General features: G+C 42.7%; 1 protein-coding gene across 1 annotated transcript; it reads left to right on the plus strand.

Annotated features, from left to right (window-relative positions):
- The first annotated feature begins 7811 nt into the window (after positions 1-7811).
- On the plus strand, positions 7812-13408 carry LOC112252205 (tax1-binding protein 3). Its single transcript, XM_024423238.2, has 4 exons — positions 7812-8065; positions 9729-9848; positions 10195-10272; positions 11974-13408. The coding sequence occupies exons 1-4, from the start codon at positions 8027-8029 to the stop codon at positions 12106-12108; spliced, it is 372 nt and encodes a 123-aa protein (XP_024279006.1). The 5' UTR covers positions 7812-8026; the 3' UTR covers positions 12109-13408.
- The last annotated feature ends 7103 nt before the right edge of the window (positions 13409-20511 follow it).

The following is a 20511-nucleotide window of genomic DNA, read 5'->3' on the forward strand; positions in this document are numbered from 1 at the left end:
ACAAACAGATCACCAACGATATCGAATCCCACTGTACCTTGTCCACTATGCAATCTGGTTTCCAAGCTGGTCATGGGTGCACCTCAGCCACACTCAAGGTCCTAAACGATATCATAACCGCCATCGATAAAAGACAGTACTGTGCAGCCGTTTTCATCGACCTGGCCAAGGCTTTAAACTCTGTCAATCACCGCATTCTTATCGGCAGACTCAATAGCCTTGGCTTCTCAAATGACTGCCTCGCCTGGTTCACCAACTACTTCTCAGAGTTCAGTGTGTCAAATCGGAGGGCCTGTTGTCCGGACCTCTGGCAGTCTCTATGGGGGTGCCACAGAGTTCAATTCTCTGGCCTACACTTTTCTTTGTATACATCAATGATGTCGTTTTTGCTGCTGGTGATTCTCTGATCCACTTCTAAACAGACGACACCATTCTGTATACATCTGGCCCTTCCTTGGAAACTGTGTTAACAAACCTCCAAACGAGATTCAATGACATACAACACTCCTTCCGTGGCCTCCAACTGCTCTTTAATGCTTGTAAAACTAAATACATGCTCTTCAACTGATTGCTGCCCGCCCACCTAGCATCACTAATCTGGACGGTTCTGACTTAGAATATGTGGACAACTACAAATACCTAGGTGTCTAGTTAGACTGTAAACTCTCCTTCCAGACTCACATTAAGCATCTCCAATCCAAAATTAAATTGAGAATCGGCTTCCTATTTTGCAACAAAGCCTCCTTCACTCATACTTGCAAACATACCCTCGTAAAACTCACCATCCTACCGATCCTTGACTTCAGCGATGTAATTTACAAAATAGCCCCCAACACTCTACTCAGCAAATTGGATGTAGTCTATCACAGTGCCATCTGTTTTGTCACCAAAGCCCGTATGCTACCCACCACTGCGACCCATATGCTCTCGTTGGTTGGCCCTCGCTACATATTCGTCGCCAAACCTACTGGCTCTAGGTCATCTTTAAGGTCTTTGCTAGGTAAAGCCCCGCCTTATCTCAGCTCACTGGTCACCATAGAAACACCCACCCATAGCATGCGCTCCAGCAGGTATATTTCCCTGGTCATCCCCAAAGCCAACACCTCCTTTGGCTGCCTTTCCTTCCAGTTCTCTGCTGCCAATGACTAGATTGAATTCCAAAATCACTTAAGCTGGAGACATATCTCCCTCACAAACTTTAAGCATCAGCTGTCAGAGCAGCTTACCGATCACTGTACCTGTACACAGCCCATCTGTAAATAGCACACCCAACTACCTCATCCCCATATTGTTATTTATTTTTTTGCTCTTTTGCACCCCAGTATCTCTACTTGCACATCATCATCTGCACATATATCACTCCAGTGTTAATGCTAAATTGTAATTATTTCACAACTATGGTCTATTTATTGCCTTACCTCCCTAACCGTACCACATTTGCTGGTGAAATAAAGCTGAAATAAAATAAATATAAATAAATCAATAGTGGGATCATGATGCTTGTCCTGGATCATGTTCATTAGGCACCAACCTGAAGAACCTTTACTTAAACCCAGAGTCACTACCTGGATTTGTCCAAAATATGCTCATTTTAGTGTCTTCAGATGGTGCTATACAGATGGAAATAAACTCAGCAGGAAAATAAATATCCTTTTTTCAGGATCCTGTCTTTCAAAGATAATTCGTAAAAATCTAAATAACTTCATAGATCTTCATTGTAAAGGGTTTAAACAAATGTTTCCCATGCTTGTTCAATTAACTATGAACAATTAATGAACATGCACCTGTGGAACGGTCATTAAGACACTAACAGCTTATGGACAGTAGGAAATTAAGGTCACAGTTAGGAAAAGTTAGGACACTAAAGAGGCCTTTCTACTGACTCTGAAAAACAGCTGAAGAAAGATGCCCAGGGTCCCTGCTCATCAGTGTGAACGTGCCTTAGGCATGCTGCAAAGAGGCATGAGGACTGCAGATTTGGCCAGGGCAATAAATTGCAATGTCCGTACTGCGAGACGACTAAGACAGCGCTACATGGAGACAGGATGGACAGATGATAGTCCTTGCAGTGGCAGACAAGGTGTAACAACTCCTGAACAGGATTGGTACATCTGAACATCACACCTGCAGGTCAGATACAGGATGGCAACAACAACTGCCCGAGTTACACCAGGAACGCACAATCCCTCCAGTGCTCAGACTGTCCGCAATAGACTGAGGGAGACTGGACTGAGGGCTTGTAGGCCTGTTGTAAGGCAGGTCCTCACCAGACATCACCAGCAACAATGTCGCCTATGGGCACAAACCCATCGTCGCTGGACCAGACAGGACTGGCAAAAAGTGCTCTTCACTGACGAGTCACGGTTTTGTCTCACCAGGGGTGATGGTCGGATTCGCGTTTATCTTAGAAGGAATGAGCGTAACACCGGGGCCTGTACTCTGGAGTGGGATCAATTTGGAGGTGGAGGATCTGTCATGGTCTGGGGTGGTGTGTCACAGCATCATCAGACTGCCTGCAATGACAACAAGCTCAATCAACACTGTGCGTAACGGGGAAGACATCCTCCTCCCTCATGTGGTACCCTTCCTGCAGGCTCATCCTGACATGACCCTCCAGCATGACAATGCCACCAGCCATACTGCTCGTTCTGTGTGTGATTTCATGCAAGACAGGAATGCCATGGCCAGCGAAGAGCCCGGATCTCAATCTCATTGAGCACGTCTGGGACCTGTTTGATCGGAGGGTGAGGGCTAGGGCCATTCTCCCAGAAATATCCGGGAACTTGCAGGTGCCTTGGTTGAAGAGTGGGGTACCATCTCACAGCAAGAACTGGAAAATATAGTGCAGTCCATGAGGATGAGATGCACTGCAGTGCAATAAATGTTAAATGAATAAATGTTTCCACATCATTTCAAACAAAATAAATAAATGTGATGTTGAGTCAACCTGCATTGGATTTGCAGAATGTCATCAACATAAGGGAATTGACTTTTTTTTCACCCAACTTTTAACCTAAATCCAATGTCATGGTGAAATTGTTGTTGATTTCTTGTTGACAACTCAATCAAATGTACATCAGAAATAAGCATTGAACTGACATCTCTGCACAGTGGGATGTTACTTTATTTGTCACATTTTAAAAAAACATTTTTTTAAACTAGGCAAGTCAGTTAAGAACAAATTCTTATTTACAATGATGGCCTGGCAAAAGGCCTCCTGCAGGGACGGGGGCCTGGGATTAAAATAAATAAATAAATACAATATAAATATAGGACAAAACACATCACAACGAGACAGCACAACACTACATAAAGAGAGACCTAAGACGACAACTTAGCAAGGCAACAACACATGACAACACAGCATGGTAGCAACACAACATGGTAGCAGCACAAAACATAGTACAAACATTATTGGCCACAGACAACAGCACAAAGGGCAAGAAGGTAGAGACAACAATATATCACACAAAGCAGTCACAACTATCAGTAAGAGTGTCCATGATTGAGTCTTTGAATGAAGAGATTGAGATAAACCTGTCCAGTTTGAGTATTTATTGCAGCTCGTTCCAGTCGCTAGCTGCAGCAAACTGAAAAGAGGAGCGACCAAGGGATGTGTGTGCTAAAATATCTGACCCAGATGTTTTTTGGGGGTAAAGTTTAAGGAGCTCATTTAGCAACTCGGACTCAGTGACTGCCTGCAGGGAGAAACTTTGTAGCTGGGCAGGGGAAAAAGAGGGAGACGCATCGGGGATAGTCGCATTAGAAGGGGTGCGAGATGAGGAAATGTTGGACAGGCCGAGTCAAATAGGAATCCTGAATTGATGAAGTGGTGATTAAAGAGCTCAGCCATGTGCTTCTTGTCAGTAACAACCACATAAACAACATTAAGGGACATGGGTGACTGTGAGGAGGAGGGATTATTCTCTTGGTCTTTAACCGTTTTCCAGAACTTCTTGGGGTTAGACCCACAGAGAGAGAAATGCTCCTTAAAGTAACAAACTTTGGCCTTCCCGGATAGCCTGTGTGCACTTGTTTCTCATTTGCCCGAACAATAGCCAGTCAGCCTGAGTATGCGTGAGCCGAGCCTTTCGCCAAATGCAGTAACTCTGCAAGATCACGGTTGAACCAGGGTCTGAACCTGTTATTAATTCTCATTTTCTTTATGGGGGCATGTTTGTTAACAATCCCATTGAAAATATCAAAAAAGAAGGTCCAAGCATCGTTGACAGGGGGCATCAAGCTGGTTCTATACCATTTTACAGAGGCCAGTTCATGAAGGAAGGCTTGCTCATTAAAGTTTTTCTCATGTGTCTATGACAAATCAGGACAGGTCGTTTCACTGAGCAGCCATTACGAACACAAGTAAAACAGTGATCCCTAAGGTCATCACAGAAAACACAAGACTGATCCCTATCAGGATTATTTGTGAGGATAACATTGAGGAGAGTAGCCTTTTCTGGGTGTTTGGAGTCATACCTTGTGGGATTGGTGATGATCTGAGAAAGATTTAGGGAGTGCCATTGCTTTAGGACCAGGTGGTTTAAGCATGTCCCAGTTTAGGTCACCTAGCAGGACAAATTCAGACTTAGTGTAAGGGACCAGGAGAGATTTGGGCAGGTAGGGTACAGGCCAGTGCTGATGGAGGACGATAGCACCCAGCAACAGTCAACAAAGCGCTATATAAAAGTTTAATGCTTAAAACTAGCAAATCAAATTGTTTGCGGACAGACTTGGTGGAGACAACCGAGTACTGAAGGTGTTCATTGGTAAAGATTGCCACTCCTCCACCTTTGGAAGATCTGTCTTGCCGAAAAAGGTTATAACCAGAAAGGTTAACATCAGTTTTCAAAACACTCTTCCTTCACCACGTCTCAGTAATGACCAACATCTGGATTGGTCTATCCTTGCAAGCCTGGGAGTCTTAACTCAGCATTCAGTCCCCATAAAATAAAATATAGAATCGTAATGTACTTTATTTTTCATTATTTCATTTTTCCTTTTCTATTTGGCTTACAAAATAGAATCAGACCAAACACTAGTCACTCAGTCTTTTTTGTGCATGTATTTACATTGTGTGCGCATGGTTCAGGTAATCGAAATCTGAACGCTCTTCCAGCATTTTGAAGTCTGTTTAAAAATAATTTCCTTTGGATATTTTGTAAGAAATGTCCAGCTGCATAAGGACCAACCACTGACAACCATTAGAGTAAATTCCAATGTCATTTTATTCAGTATCTTGGCAGGCACATAACTGTTTAAAACAATTGTATTGCTATATTTCAGATGGTAGTGTTAGCCCAAGTTATCACCGGATGATGGATCAGGCTACCTGGATGCCTGCTTCTCTACAGCTTATGATGTGATGAAATGGCCCCCAACATACACGGAGTGTACAAAACATTAGGAACACTTTCCTATTATTGAGTTTTACCCCCTTTTGCCCTCAGAACAGCCTCAATTCGTCAGGGCATGGACTCCACAAGGTGTCAAAAGCGTCCCACAGGAATGCTGGCCCATGTTGACTCCAATGCTTCCCACAGTGCTGTCAAGTTGGCCGGATGTCCTTTGGGTGATGAACCATTCTTAATACACACTGTTGAGCATGAAAAACGCAGCAGCATTGCAGTTCTTGATACACTCAAACCACTGCGCCTGGCACCTACTACCATAACCTGTTCGAAGGGACTTAAATATTTTGTCTTGCCCTTTCACCCTACGAATGGCACACACAAAATCCACATCTCAAGGCTTAAAAATCCTTATTTAGCCCATCTCCTCCCCTTTATCTACACTAATTGAAGTGGATTTAACAGGTGACATCAATAAGGGATCATAGCAGCAGGTAGCCTAGTGGTTAGAGCGTTGGACTAGTAACTGAAAGGTTGCAAGATCAAATCCCCGAGCTTACAAGGTAAAAGAAAAATCTGTCGTTCTGCCCCTGAACAAGGCAATTAACCCAATGTTCCTAGGCTGTCATTGAAAATAAGAATTTGTTCTTAACTGACTTGCCTAGGTAAATAGGCAGTGATTGTGACTATCTGTATGGGTCCCTGCTCTATAAAACAATAGGCCCATTGTTTGAATGTCTGCCACTGACAAACACTCCAACAGTCTGACCTTTTCCATTACCTGATGTACTTACTTGCACTGCTGCGTCTCATCATCATGGTCTGATTTAAACATTTAAAATTAAACCGGTAGCTTCAAAGACTCTCACTTGCCAATACATAGCATCAGCAATCCTGAGGTGCGTTCAGGTCACTTGAATGTTTGCTACGTTGCGGAACGGTTTGCACTGAATGACACGTTTCCCCTAAACACTCTTGTACATTCTTGAACAGACATTGAGGTATGTTGCCCCTGTTTGGTGGGTGTGGCTTGTATCAATGAGTTAAGTATTTAAAGGGCTGTAATGCTGACGGCATTACCCAACCTCCCTGTTTTTACTGGTCTTTCAGTACAGCACGTCTTCTGTTCAATTTAACGTAACATAACATACTGTAGACATCCCAGGGTTTACAGCTCGATCACACAGACAGCATAGGTGCGCAAAATGGTATGCAGCATCATCTGGATATTTGTGCAGCAAAAACCTTCACCTTCTATTACCATTTCTGTCAAGCTGTCAACACATACAATTTCTTGCATATGTTCTATAAATCCAATGTATGTACCACAGAACGTGCTGCAACTGCCTTTGCAATGCTGCAAGGAAAACACAGAGTTCCATTGGAAATGAATGTACTTCTGTACCAGAAGTGCAAAAGCACTGTCGGTGTGATGAAGGCATTATACATCATTGATAAGCCACAACTGAGGTGCGTTCAGTTTGCTTGAACACTTGCTACATTGTGGAACGATTTGTACTGAACAGCATGTTTCTCAAAACGTTCTTGAACAAACTTTGTGGTATGTTTGGTGGGTGTGGCTAGGTGTTGCTTGAATCAATGAGTGACGTATTTAAAGGGCAATTGTTGCGTTCAAGACAACTGGTGCTGCGTTCAAAACAACTGGGAACTTTGAAAAAAACAAGCTATGACTGGGAAAATCGATTTTAACTCCAGCCTCTTTCTAGAGCAATGATCTCAGAGTCATGTCAGAAAGTCGGACGTCAGACAGGTCAGAAAGTTGGAGCTCTAGAAAGATGGCAGAGTTTCCGACTTGGAATTCCGAGTTGGATGACCGTTCAAAACAATTTTTCCCAGTCGTAGCTTGTTTTTTTGCCACTTGTTTTGAACGCACTGAATTCGGAAGGTTGAGTTCCCACTTGTTTTGAACGCAGCAAGTGGCCAATCCATGCTGATGGCGTTTCCCAACCCACAAACATTTTACAATTTATTCCACAACCCAACCCCGAATTTCAACTGGTCGTTCAGTGCAGCACCATTTCAGTTAAATTGAACGATCCAGAACGTAAAAACGCACTGAACGCAGCCCTATATACTAGAGGGGTGTATTCACTATGAACCAAACTGAACAAAACGGGGAGGGACGTACCTGCATTTGGCCAACAGACACTATTGTAAACTTGCAAAACCCAACTGTTTGGACTTTGGACGAATGATTACACACCCCAGGGGTGTATTCATTAGTCGGATCCAGTTGTTGCCAAACATTTTGCAACTGAAACCGTTTACTCCAAACGGAAACATTTTGAAACGAAAACGAGAGTTTCTATTGGACAAATGCATGTAGCTTACGCAAGTACTTCTCTGTTTCGCTTGCTTCCGTTTGGTTCCTAGAGTAAACGGTTTCGGTTACAAAACGTTTTACAACGGAATCCGATTAATAAATACACCCCAGAATCCATGACGATGACTAACCACGGAAAGGCAGTATGACATCACCAACCCTGCCTTTACTTGCCAGGAATCATTTGCTAGTTGTTGTTACTCACACAAAGGGAAGCTGCTTCGAGTACTGTATAATTTCATCAAAGGAACAAAAACTACTATAGATCGCTCAGTTATTTGCAATCGCGGAGAAACACAAAACAATTGTGTCCGAGTTTCAGTCTGAAACGATGTCTTTCATCCCAGGACAACCAGTTACTGCTGTTGTGGTAAGTTTTGGAACAGGCTACTCTTCATCCAATAGGTACGGCATCCATTGTCCAGGTCTAAAATCAGTGCCTAGATGCGAACTATAAATCGGTAAAGTATTTATTCCAAAAATGTACACTAACATTACTGGTTACAAAAGTGAATTTAGCATTGTGGTCATGCGTGCTTGCTTACTCTTGGCTATGTAACTGTTCGAACTTACCCTCGTCAAAATGGTTACATTGTAGCAGCAAAGTTCCTATGAAACATTGCTGTTCGATAGGTTCTAATCAAACCTACAGTATCTACGGTTTACTCCTTTCTGTTGTAACGTTAGCTTCTTTATCCAGCTGGATAACAGTATAGGAGCACTTCATTTAATGGGTTATGAAGTTAGTTGTATTTCATTTTCACATGATGAGAAATCTTTTCCCCTAAAATACATGTATCTAGTTAGCTAATATTACACTGTGCGGCCTTGCCAATGTAACAGTATAACTTTAGACCGTCCCCTCGCCCATACCCGGGCGCGAACCAGAGACCCTCTACATTAAGGCTAGCAGCTAGCAAAATTATCAAACTTGTTTGCTATGCTGCATGCATGAAAGTGAAGTGTTTCAGAGAAGGGTGTCACCCACCTACCTGAGACTGCTTGCATAACGTTAGCTTACTCTATTGACACAGCCATTGAAGTGACATGGTCAATACTCTGTAATTCATGAAGGCCATGCCTCTCAACACACTGTTCATTCCTAACTTCCAGCTAGAAATATGAGTCATTAAGTAATAGCCTAGTGACAATGGGTTGATATTTCCATTAATACGGAGATCCTGGTGGTCAGCCGGCATTATACAATTCCATGAGTGTTTCAATATTCTCATCACCAAGAACTTCAGATCCACTGAATGATGGTTAACCATATTGACCACTGAGTGCAGGGGTTTTAAGAACTTCTGACCACTGACACTGAGGCTCCTCTTATTCACCATCACACAGACTTGCTTTGTGCTGTAAAGAGCAGTGAGCTGGGATGTGCCAGAATCCTCCATCTGTTTTATTGAGAGGGCAGCTGTCTGAGGACCATGAGGACAGCTAGATCTGTCTCCAGTCAGTTGGTGGCAGAGAGTTTCTCTTTAAGTCAGTCACTCAACATAACACACGACATGGAGATGATCTTTGTCCCTTCAGGGAACTAGTCTATTCATAATCCTAGTGTTTTGAACAATTCCACAGTAACATAATGATGCTGAGACTCAGATTATTCACTTTGAAATGATTGGTAAACAAAAAAACATTCTCAATGACTACTTTTAACAATTTCCACAAACATGTAGAAAAACACATTCACTTGAAGAACAGTGCAGATGCAACATGGTTTGTGCTGTCATTCTGTTACTGAACTTTGGTTACCAAACCATGGAGATGCCCTTCTGCATTCTTAAAGGAAGCTCAGTGCATGATGTGGGGGACTCGGCACTAAATTTTACATTCTATGTAAGTCATCACCTCATTCTAAATATTGTGGCTAGTTATGCTACTGGAACTATTGGTAGTAATTTACCACATTTTTTTATAACCTGTTGCAATGGTGGAATGAGAATGCGAACAGAGACTTGGTGGTTGTTGAAGTTATGAGTTCTTTCCTCTCCCAGCTCCACTTTCAACTTTCATGTGCTTTACAGCAACGAATTGAAATCTGCAAACTTCGCCAGGGTGAACATTTGATCCTGGGTTTCAGCATTGGAGGAGGAATAGACCAAGACCCTGGTCAGAACCCCTTCTCTGAAGACAAGTCCGACAAGGTACGAGTAAAACGCATGGAAATGCTCTCCCTATCAGTTCTTAGTGAGCTCTGCTCTGGCAAAACTCTAACATCAACAGTAAACTAAGGAATTAGAGAGGCAGGCCTGAACACATCAACTCTAGCCTCAGGTAGCTACTGGAGTAACACTGCAGACCCAGATAGCTGATCGTATACAAGGCATGGATGGATTACTTAAACAGTGACATTTTATAGTTTGGATTTATCATCAAACCAGTCTATAATGAATTGACATTAGGTCATACATTTTTTTGTAGATGCACAGATGTTGGACTTTCATATGTATTTTTCTTTTGCTGTATTGATGTTTTTCTGCATGATCACAGGGCATCTATGTGACACGGGTGACACCAGGGGGACCAGCAGAAGTTGCGGGCTTGATGATGGGAGACAAAGTAATGCAGGTATGCTATTTTTACATGAATTGCTTCAGAAATGCATGTTTCAAACTTTTGACCCGATAAACATTTAATTTGACCTTATTGATGCATTTCCACAAGGTGGCACCATTTACTCAATATCACTAGGGATGATATACACTACAAAGTTATGTGGACACTTGCTAGTCGAACATCTCATTCCAAAATCATGGGCATTAATATGGAGTTGGTCCTCCCTTTGCTGCTATAACAGCCTCCCCTCTTCTGGGAAGGCTTTCCACTAGATGTTGGAACATTGCTGCGGGGACTTACTTCTATTCAGCCACGAGCATTAGTTAAGTCAGGCATTGATGTTGGGTGATTATGCCTGGCTTGCAGTCTGCGTTCCAATTCATACCAATGAGTTCAGGGCTCTGTGCAGGCCAGTCAAGTTCTTCCACACTGATCTCGACAAACCATTTATGTATGTGCCTCGCTTTGTTCACGGGACCATTGTCACGCTGAAACAGGAAAGGGCCTTCCCCAAACTGTTGCCACAAAGTTAGAAGCACAGAATAGTCTAGAATGTCACTGTAGCATTAAGATTTCCCTTCTTCAAACCATGAAAAACAACCCCAGACCCTTATGCCTCGTCCACCAAACTTTACAGTTGGCACTATGCATTGGGGCAGGTAGCGTTCTTCTGGCATCCGCCAAATTCAGATTAGTCCATCGGCCTGCCAGATGTTGAAGCGTGATTATCACTCCAGAGAACAAGCTTCCACTGCTCCAGAGTCCAATGGCAGCGAGCTTTACACCCCTCCAGCCGACGCTTAGCATTGCACATGGTCTTAGGCTTGTGTGCGGCTGCTTGGCCACGGAAACCCATTTCATGAAGCTCCTAAACAGAAAGCTTAAAGATCATGTAGGTTTTCTGAGTGTGAGATGTTATTGGTCCCAGATTTCAGTCTGTTTCAAGAGGAGATTCAGTTTGATACTCTGTAGTGAGTGTTGCAACTGAGGACCGTCTATTTTAATGGGCTACAGCACTAGGGGGTCCCGTTCTGTGAGTTTGTGTGGCCTACCACTTTGCGGCTGAGCCATTGTTACTCCTAGACGTTTTCACTTCACAATAAGAGCACTTGCAGTTGACTGGGGCAGCTTTAGCAGGGCAGAAATTTGACAAGCTGATTTATTGGAAAGGTGGCATCCTATGACGGTGCCACGTTGAAAGTTACTGAGCTCTCCAGTAAGGCCATTCTACTGCCAATGTTTGTCAATGGAGATGTGCTAGATTTTATACACTTGTCAGCAACGGGTATGGCTGAAATTGCAGAATCCACTAATTTGAAGGGGTGTCCATGTACTTTTCTATATGTAGTGTATATGCCAATTAGCAGACGCACTTATCCAAAGCAACTTTAGTCATGCGTGCATACATTTCATGTATGGATTCGAACCCACAATCATGGCGTTGCAAGCGCCATGTTCTACCAAAGCGAGTCTGCATGATGGTGAATAAGAGGAGTGTCAGTGGTCAGAAGTTCTTAAAAACACTGCACTCAGTGGTCAGTATTGGTAACCATAATTCAGTGGATCAGAAGTTCTTGGTGATGAGAACATTGAAACACTCATGAAACTATTCACTGTATACCAATATTCCACTTACATCGCAACAATAATATATAATACTGTAATGACAAACTATTGTAGGAATACTTAACATTGTTGATATGTCTCCACCAGGTAAATGGATGGGATATGACCATGGTGACACACGACCAGGCACGCAAACGGCTGACGAAGAAGAATGAAGACATTGTGCGGCTACTGGTGACCAGGAAATCGCTGGAGCAGGCTGTCAGACATTCTATGATGTAATGACTCCAACGCTAGTCCTTTAGTGCAGACAGAGTTTGCTATCAGATGTGAGACAATGCCAGTGACCGAGAGCATAGTATTTCAAATCTTTTATCACATATTGTAAGTTTGGGGTTAATTCCACATCAATTCTGTCAATTCCGGAGATGTAATGAAATTGAAAAGTGCAATTTATTTCATGAAGGATTCCTGAGTTGAATTGAAAAGGAATTGATTATGGCTGTACTCACATATTCCCAAACAGGGTACACTCCATTTATACCATGTCTCTACAATTCTTCAGTATGATTCTAGTTATTGGGATCATTAACGCCTTTAACTAGCTGACTTGTGTATTACTTTTTCGGTTATTAGTACATTTCATGATCTCAGTCATGATTTGATTTACTCTACATTTTATGTCTATGTTTTCGAGTCCATGTCTGTACAAGCCAAAAGAAAACATTTCAAAAAAACTATAGACTAATAAATGTAACTATCATGTGGTGTAACTTCCACATATTTTGCATGAACAGTTTTGTAGTGGGGATAGAGGTTGTTATGCAAACATATGTGTACAAAGCACATATGGTAATTTCCAGCATTAATCTGCAACACTAATTTGTATGTCTTCCATAGAGGTGTCCTCTTTATATGACTTGTGTTTTTGAGTTTAATATATGGCTTTAATAACAATTTAACACTTCAGTGCTTAACAATGCCATGTCATCTGGAAAATGTATGACTATTCATCATCAGGCTTGGATGATATATTTTGGAATCTTTATTTTGGTATCATCCATATTGTGCATCTACCAAAGTAACAAGCACAGCTGAACTGCATACTTTATATTTCATTTTACAATATTGTACCAAATACTGTAATATTCATTTGAGGATTTTAGTTTTGTATGTCGTGCAGGAAAACAGTTACTTCTCAACCATCTGGATATAGTTAATCTGGTGTTGCATCCTTGACTTGAAATCAAGATTAGGGTATAGTCAACCTTTTTATAAGTGCCTTCTTTCTCACGTTCATATAGAGAAAGTGGCATGTTGGATTGTTCATTAGGTCACTTGCTGGTTGATCTTAGACAGCTAGTTGCACACTGGAATAGTTTGGACCAAGGTTGATGGATCTAATGAATTGAGTGAGATGTTTGATACACAACAGCCTTAAATGAAACTAGTGATTGTACCACTAAATCGTGATGGTGCGAAAGTGTTTTTTGTATTCAAGCCCTTTTCCATTCCTATTGTTCATTGATATGTAAGCTTTATCACTGCCTCAGCCGTACAATAAACAGCAATGCCTCACTGATTTAATCCAATCTTCTCAGTTCCTATTCAAATGGATCAAAGATAAAGTAATGTTGTAATGCATATTCCAATGGTACCTTATATACTGTACATACATCCTAGTATGTTCTACTAATTTAGTATTTGATATGGCTTTGTTTTTGTTAGAATTTTATTTATTTATTTGGAGATTATAATTATATATAAACTAGGTGGTTTGAGCCCTGAATGCTGATTGGCTGACTGCTGTGGTATATCAGACCATATTCCACAGGTATGACAAAACATGTATTTTCATACTCTAATTACGTTGGTAGCCAGTTTATAATAGCAATAAGGCACCTTGGGGGTTTGGGGTATATCGGCAATATACCACGGCTAAGGGCTGTGTCCAGGCACTCTGCATTGTGCATAAGAACAGCCCTTAGCCGTGGTTTATTGGCCATATACCACACCCCCTCGGGCCTTATTGCTTAAATATCAATGGCAGAGTGACACATCTAACTTTTAAAAGAATAAACACTTCAAAAGACTGACCAACCTTTTGGTAAATGTAGCCTTATATGAACATTTTCTATTAGGTCGATTTCTATCTACATGTCAACTGTTAAACTATCTATTTCATTTGTTCTCCATAAGTACTCTGGGTATATGAGGAAAATCTTTGAATTTACCATTTTGGCATATGATTGTATACTTTATACTTCAAATGTTCTTTAACATAAATCAAAATCAACTGAAAGAATGCATCCTTTTTTGGTATTATGTGTTTGTCAGGCACTTTGCAAAATTGACTTGTCACCGAGCAGTGACATTCTCTGACAAAACAGGGAATATGTGGTTCTGTGACATGAGCAGGGATAATATTTTCTCTGTGTGCAGTGTATGTTGGAAGAAGTGGCCTATGCCAAGACAAGCTAATTTTATGAAAAAATGAATGATGAAAAGCAGCTGTTCTTCACAGATCCACAGCTGCTAATTAAATGGTGTTTGTTAGCATTAGAAAGATGGGGGGGAAGGTGTGGATTTTAGATTTGAGAAGCTGTTGGAGCATCCTGGTGTGTGCATAGATTCATGGTGCATGTGGGCAGTTGCACAGCTTACCATCACCCTGTCATTAACCATTGTATGAAGCATATTAATCAATAGAAATACAGATGTGGGTATATATGCGATACAGTATTTCCATAGGTTGACTTTTATTATTGACATATTGATAGATTAGAAATTGCATCATACTGTATTTGGTCCAATTGTCTTGTTCTTTGGCCTTTATCACCACCATTGGCTTTAGATATCTTCATGTTACCAACTTGAAAGTAATCAGATGACATTTCAAAGCAGTGAATCTATTACCTGACCTTTCCCTGTGTACTCAGGCATTTTATATGAGCAGTTTCTCCGCTTTCATCCCTTAATATTGCCACTCGTCTAAAAACAAACACTCCTCTTTTAACTGCAGGTGTGGAGACAACACCCGATGCACCACCCAGTTAGCAACCAGGCCCATCCTCTCCCCAATCTCTTCCCTTTAAGAATAGCAGCACACTCCTGACTCAATTTATCACATCAGCTTTTATCCAATTCAGCATATTTTTATTCATGGCTGTCATTATCAAAGAAATACATGGCACAGTTTTTAACTTACTAATAATATTGCTAATGTCATACCCACATGGGTTATGCTGTTCCCAGAATCAGGGGAAGGGGGGCTGATCGATTCAGTGTGAGGCTTAGCTAAAATCCCCTTTGAGAAATAATTGATGAAGTGTGTATGTGTATCTGTGTGTGCTTTCTCAGTATGAGAGAGTGAGTCTGTTGACATGAAGACATCAGTAAGAGTATTGTTTGTCTCATAGGGACTTAGCTACATACATTATTTTGGTTCCATTCCACTTGCCTAAACACTACCCAGGGAGATATTACGTGGGGCTACAGTGAATGTGGTTGAGGACACATTTTCCACAAAGAAATCACACCAGTAATCCATTAGAACGGTCTGTGTTCTCACTAATACGATCCAATCGTGCCATATTGTCCACAATATTATCACATTGCTTGTTGCTAGGTAACTGAATTTATAATGAGAGAACCACCTCCATCTCAATAAATAACAATACTACAGTACTGTATACAGTACTACCCATCCTAATAATATGCAGAGTAGTTGTTGTTCATGTTGAGGTAATCAGTTCATTGAATTAGAAACTCAAACCAAAACGATGCCAAAACAATAACCTCCAAATATTACTATTACTATACATTTCAGTGATCCCCAAATCCTAGCAAAATGCATAGTGCATAATATTGAAAAGGTATTGTTGGATATTATTAATCCAAATCAGATAGGTTTTGAACATGGACAATACATTGGAGATAATATAAGACAAGTACTGTAAACAATAGAACACTATGAAAATATGGTATTCATAGCTGACTTTTGATAAAGTACAACTGGAATTTATATATGCATGTTTGGATTATTACAATTTTGGAGAATCTCTTATACAATGGGATAAAGTTATGCATATTAACCCCAGGTGTAAAATAATAAATAATGGCTACTCCTCAGAAAGTATTAAATTGTCAAGAGTTGTTTGATAGGGTTTAAGTCCGGTCTCTGGCTGGGCCACTCAAGGACATTGAGACTTGTCCTGAAGCCACTCCTGTGTTGTATTGGCTGCATGCTTAGGGTCATTGTCCTTTTGAATGGTGAACCTTCACCCCAGTCTGAGGTCCTGGGCTCTTTGGAGCAAGTTTTCATTAAGGATCTCTCTGTACTTTGCTCCGTTCATCTTTCCCTTGATCCTGACTAGTATCCCAGTTCCTGCCGCTGAAAAACACCCCAACATCCATCTTTGATGTAATGTCCTTAAAACAAGTCAAAATGAGGCTCAGTAGTGTGTGTGGCCTCCACGTGCCTGTATGACCTCCCTACAATGCCTGGGCATGCTCCTGATGAGGTGGCGGATGGTCTCCCGAGGGATCTCCTCCCAGACCTGGACTAAAGCATCCGCCAACTCCTGGACAGTCTGTGGTGCAACATGGCGTTGGTGGATGGAGCGAGACATGATGTCCCAGATGTGCTCAATTGGATTCATGTCTGGGGATCGGGCGGGCCAGTCCATAGCATCAATGCCTTCCTCTTGCAGGAACTGCTGACACATTCCAGCCACATGAGGTCTAGCATTGTCTTGCATTAGGAGGAACCCAGGGCCAACCGCACCAGCATATGGTCTCACAAGGGGTCTGAGGATCTCATCTCGGTACCTAATGGCAGTCATGCGACCTCTGGTGAGCACATGGAGGGCTGTGCGGCCCCCCAAAGAAATGCCACCCCACACCATGACTGACCCACCGCCAAACTGGTCATGCTGGAGGATGTTGCAGGCAGCAGAATGTTCTCCACGGCGTCTCCAAACTGTCACGTCTGTCACGTGCTCAGTGTGAACCTGCTTTCATCTGTGAAGAGCACAGGGCGCCAGTGGCGAATTTGCCAATCTTGGTGTTCTCTTACGCTAACAGACAGCAAACCTTCTTGCCACAGCTCGCATTGATGTTCCATCCTGGATGAGCTGCACTACCTGAGCCACTTGTGTGGGTTTGTAGACTCCGTCTCTTGCTACCACTAGAGTGAAAGCACCGCCAGCATTCAAAAGTGACCAAAACATCAGCCAGGAAGCATAGGAACTGAGAAGTGGTCTGTGGTCCCCACCTGCAGAACCACTCCTTTATTGGGGGTGTCTTGCAAATTGCCTATAATTTCCACCTGTTGTCTATTCCATTTGCACAACAGCATGTGAAATTTATTGTCAATCAGTGTTGCTTCCTAAGTGGACAGTTTGATTTCACAGAAGTGTGATTGACTTGGAGTTACATTGTGTTGTTTAAGTGTTCCCTTTATTTTTTTGAGCAGTGTATATGGGGGATTGGAAATGATGCAGACAATTACATTAATAGAAGCCTATCTATCCGCAATATTAAAGCTGATCTACCTCCTAAAAATAAATATTACTATTGTGAAAGTATTCATACAGATATTCTACTAATAATTCTACTATAATGCTAACTAATCAACTGGACTCTTGTCAATATCCATTTCCGTTGGCTTTGAGAAGGCAAAATATAGTATTGAAGACCTTAAAGGGAAATTTCACAATGTGAATTTAACCAATTAGTAGGCAATGGCTACTCATAATTGGTTGAAATCACACGAAGCACACCAGATGATGAGGTGGAAAAACATATCTTCCTCTATCTTTTTGACTACAAAACATAGAAACGTGCCGTTTTCACATATGTTTATGTTGGGGTAGTGCTGGAGATGATGAATATGAATTAGAACATATTTGACATTTCCCTTTAATTACTTTTTTGTTATCTGCCTTCATTTTAATCGGCTCAATCAACCATTTCACACTTGAGGAAAACACATTGATTTAATTAAGAAATCAGATTTCATGCAAGACAATGAAGCCATCATCTATTACACATACTATCCTGCAAATTATGTGTTACTTTCTTCAGGGAAGTGCATAATTATCTGGCTAAATGTGGATCATACACGGGCCACACCTCCCACGCTGAGGCAGGGTAATTGTGTTTCCATAGTGATGCAATCTGCCTCCATCACTTTGGAGACACCAGATTGGAATCATGTGATCATGGAACCATAGCTTCCAATCTCTGCTTCTTCTGAGGGAAAAGGATTTTCAAGCCATTCCTTATGATGATGGTTTACCACTTAGTTAAGACAGTGAAATAATGCAGCGCACAATGTATTCATAGCTGTTGGTCAATTCCAGTCTTCACCATTTGAGTGGGGAAAAAACCTAGATTAAAAGCATTGCTCATACTCACTCAGTACTAGGGATTAGGAAATACATTACATCGTGATTAAAGAGAAACACACAATTTGGAGGGTTTAAGTGGAAGATGTCCAAATATTGCCTTTAATAACTCTCTTGGCTTGAACTTTGTCTCTCATTAGGAAAAATATTGCATACTATTAGAGATCAGATGGTATTCACATGTCTAGGCCTGATTTATTTCTGAGGCCACCTGGGACAGTTTGGTTAACCTTTTGTTAAAAACAATGTAAAATTCACCTATTTTCTATTGTTTTCTACCTGGGGCGGCAAGTAGCCTAGTGGTTAGAGCGTTGGACTAGTAACCGCAAGATCGAATCCTCGAGCTGACAAGGTAAAAATCTGCAGTTATGCCCCTGAACAAGGCAGTTAACCCACTGTTCCTAGGCCGGCATTGAAAATAAAAATTTGTTCTCGCAGTTTTTTCCAATCGCTAACACACTAAAATGACCTGCACAGCACAATTATTTAAACGGACACACAGAGAGCAAAACCTCTTCTCAAGTCTCCAATAGTCTGAACACATTTTCTGCTTTACACACATTTTGCAATTCAAAATGGCACTTTTTAAATGCACTGCACATGGTTCTCTGCATAAGACACAACAATCTGACATAAAGTCACATGTTTGCCATTTCAAAATACTGCCATTCAAAATGACACTACATGAGCTAATTAGCCAATATTATGCCAACTGGCCAAACACCTCAATGGTTAAATGTTACCACTTCAATCAGGAAGTAAGCACTATGAAAAGACCACAGGTGAGCACTTTTTGTTTTACAACAAAAATGGAAGCCGTTGCAGAGAGAGGAAGAGGGAGGGGGAGAATGACAGGGGGAGGAAGAGTGAGAGGTAGGGGTAGAGCTGGTAGAGGAGTTCATGGCCAAAGAAGACAACAACCACCATTTCTCGTGCAATACCTCCCACCATTTCTGAAGCCCATAGAAGAGTTATTTTCGGCACGGCGGTGGAAGGTATACGACTGGCAGCCCTTTGTGCGCAGGCCTCTTGTGCAGGCTATGGAAGAGGCATGTGATGAGATTGATGTGGGTGCGATTCAGGGATGGATAAGGCACTCAAGGCACTTCTTCCCTCATTGTCCGGCAAGGGAAGATATTGCCTGTGTCCGTTGTGGCCAGACCCAGCTGTGATGGGAAGACCCATGATTGCCTGTGACCCACGTGGCCAGACCCAGCTGTGACGTGGACGAGGCGTTGTGGCCAGACCCAGCTGTGATGTGGAGGCGCCAGACCCAGCTGTGATGTGGCCAGACCCAGCCCAGCTGTGAGACCCAGCTGTGATGTGGAGGCGTTGTGACCCAGCTGTGAGACAGACCCAGCTGTGATGTGGACGTGGAGGCGTTGTGGCCAGACCCAGCTGTGATGTGGAGCTGTGAGGCGTTGTGGCCAGACCCAGCTGTGACGTGGACGAGGCGTTGTGGCCAGGCGTGTGTGGCCAGACCCAGCTGTGATGTGGACGAGGCGTTGTGGCCAGACCCAGCTGTGATGTGGACGAGGCGTTGTGGGACCCAGCTGTGAGACCCAGCTGTGATGTGGACGAGGCGTTGTGGCCAGACCCAGCTGTGATGTGGACGAGACCCAGCTGTTGTGGCCAGACCCAGCTGTGTGGACGAGGCGTGGCCAGACCCAGCTGTGATGTGGAGGCGTTGTGGCCAGACCCAGCTGTGATGTGGACGAGGCGTTGTGGCCAGACCCAGCTGTGACGTGGACCCAGCGAGGCGTTGTGGCCAGACCCAGCTGTGATGTGGACCCAGCTGTGAGGCGTTGTGGCCAGACCCAGCTGTGATGTGGACGAGGCGTTGTGGCCAGACCCAGCTGTGATGTGGACCCAGCTGTGATGTGGACGAGGCGTTGTGGCCAGACCCAGCTGTGACGTGGACGAGGCGTTGTGGCCAGACCCAGCTGTGACGTGGACGAGGCGTTGGCCAGACCCAGCTGTGACGTGGACGAGGCGTTGTGGCCAGACCCAGCTGTGATGTGGATGAGGCGTTGTGGCCAGACCCAGCTGTGATGTGGATGAGGCGTTGTGGCCAGACCCAGCTGTGCGTTGTGGCCAGGCAAGATGCTGCCTGGCCAGACCCAGCTGTTAGGCGTTTTTGATTGCGAGGCTGGCCAGACCCAGCTGTTTTGTCTGTGATATTTTTCCTGGCACCCAGCTGTGATTTTTCTGACCCAGCTGTGAAGTTTGAGGCGTTGTTTTCAGATTGATTGCCTCTTTTTTTCTATATATTTTT

The sequence above is a fragment of the Oncorhynchus tshawytscha genome, linkage group LG06 (genome assembly GCF_018296145.1).
Source record: "Oncorhynchus tshawytscha isolate Ot180627B linkage group LG06, Otsh_v2.0, whole genome shotgun sequence".
Lineage (NCBI taxonomy): Eukaryota > Metazoa > Chordata > Actinopteri > Salmoniformes > Salmonidae > Oncorhynchus > Oncorhynchus tshawytscha.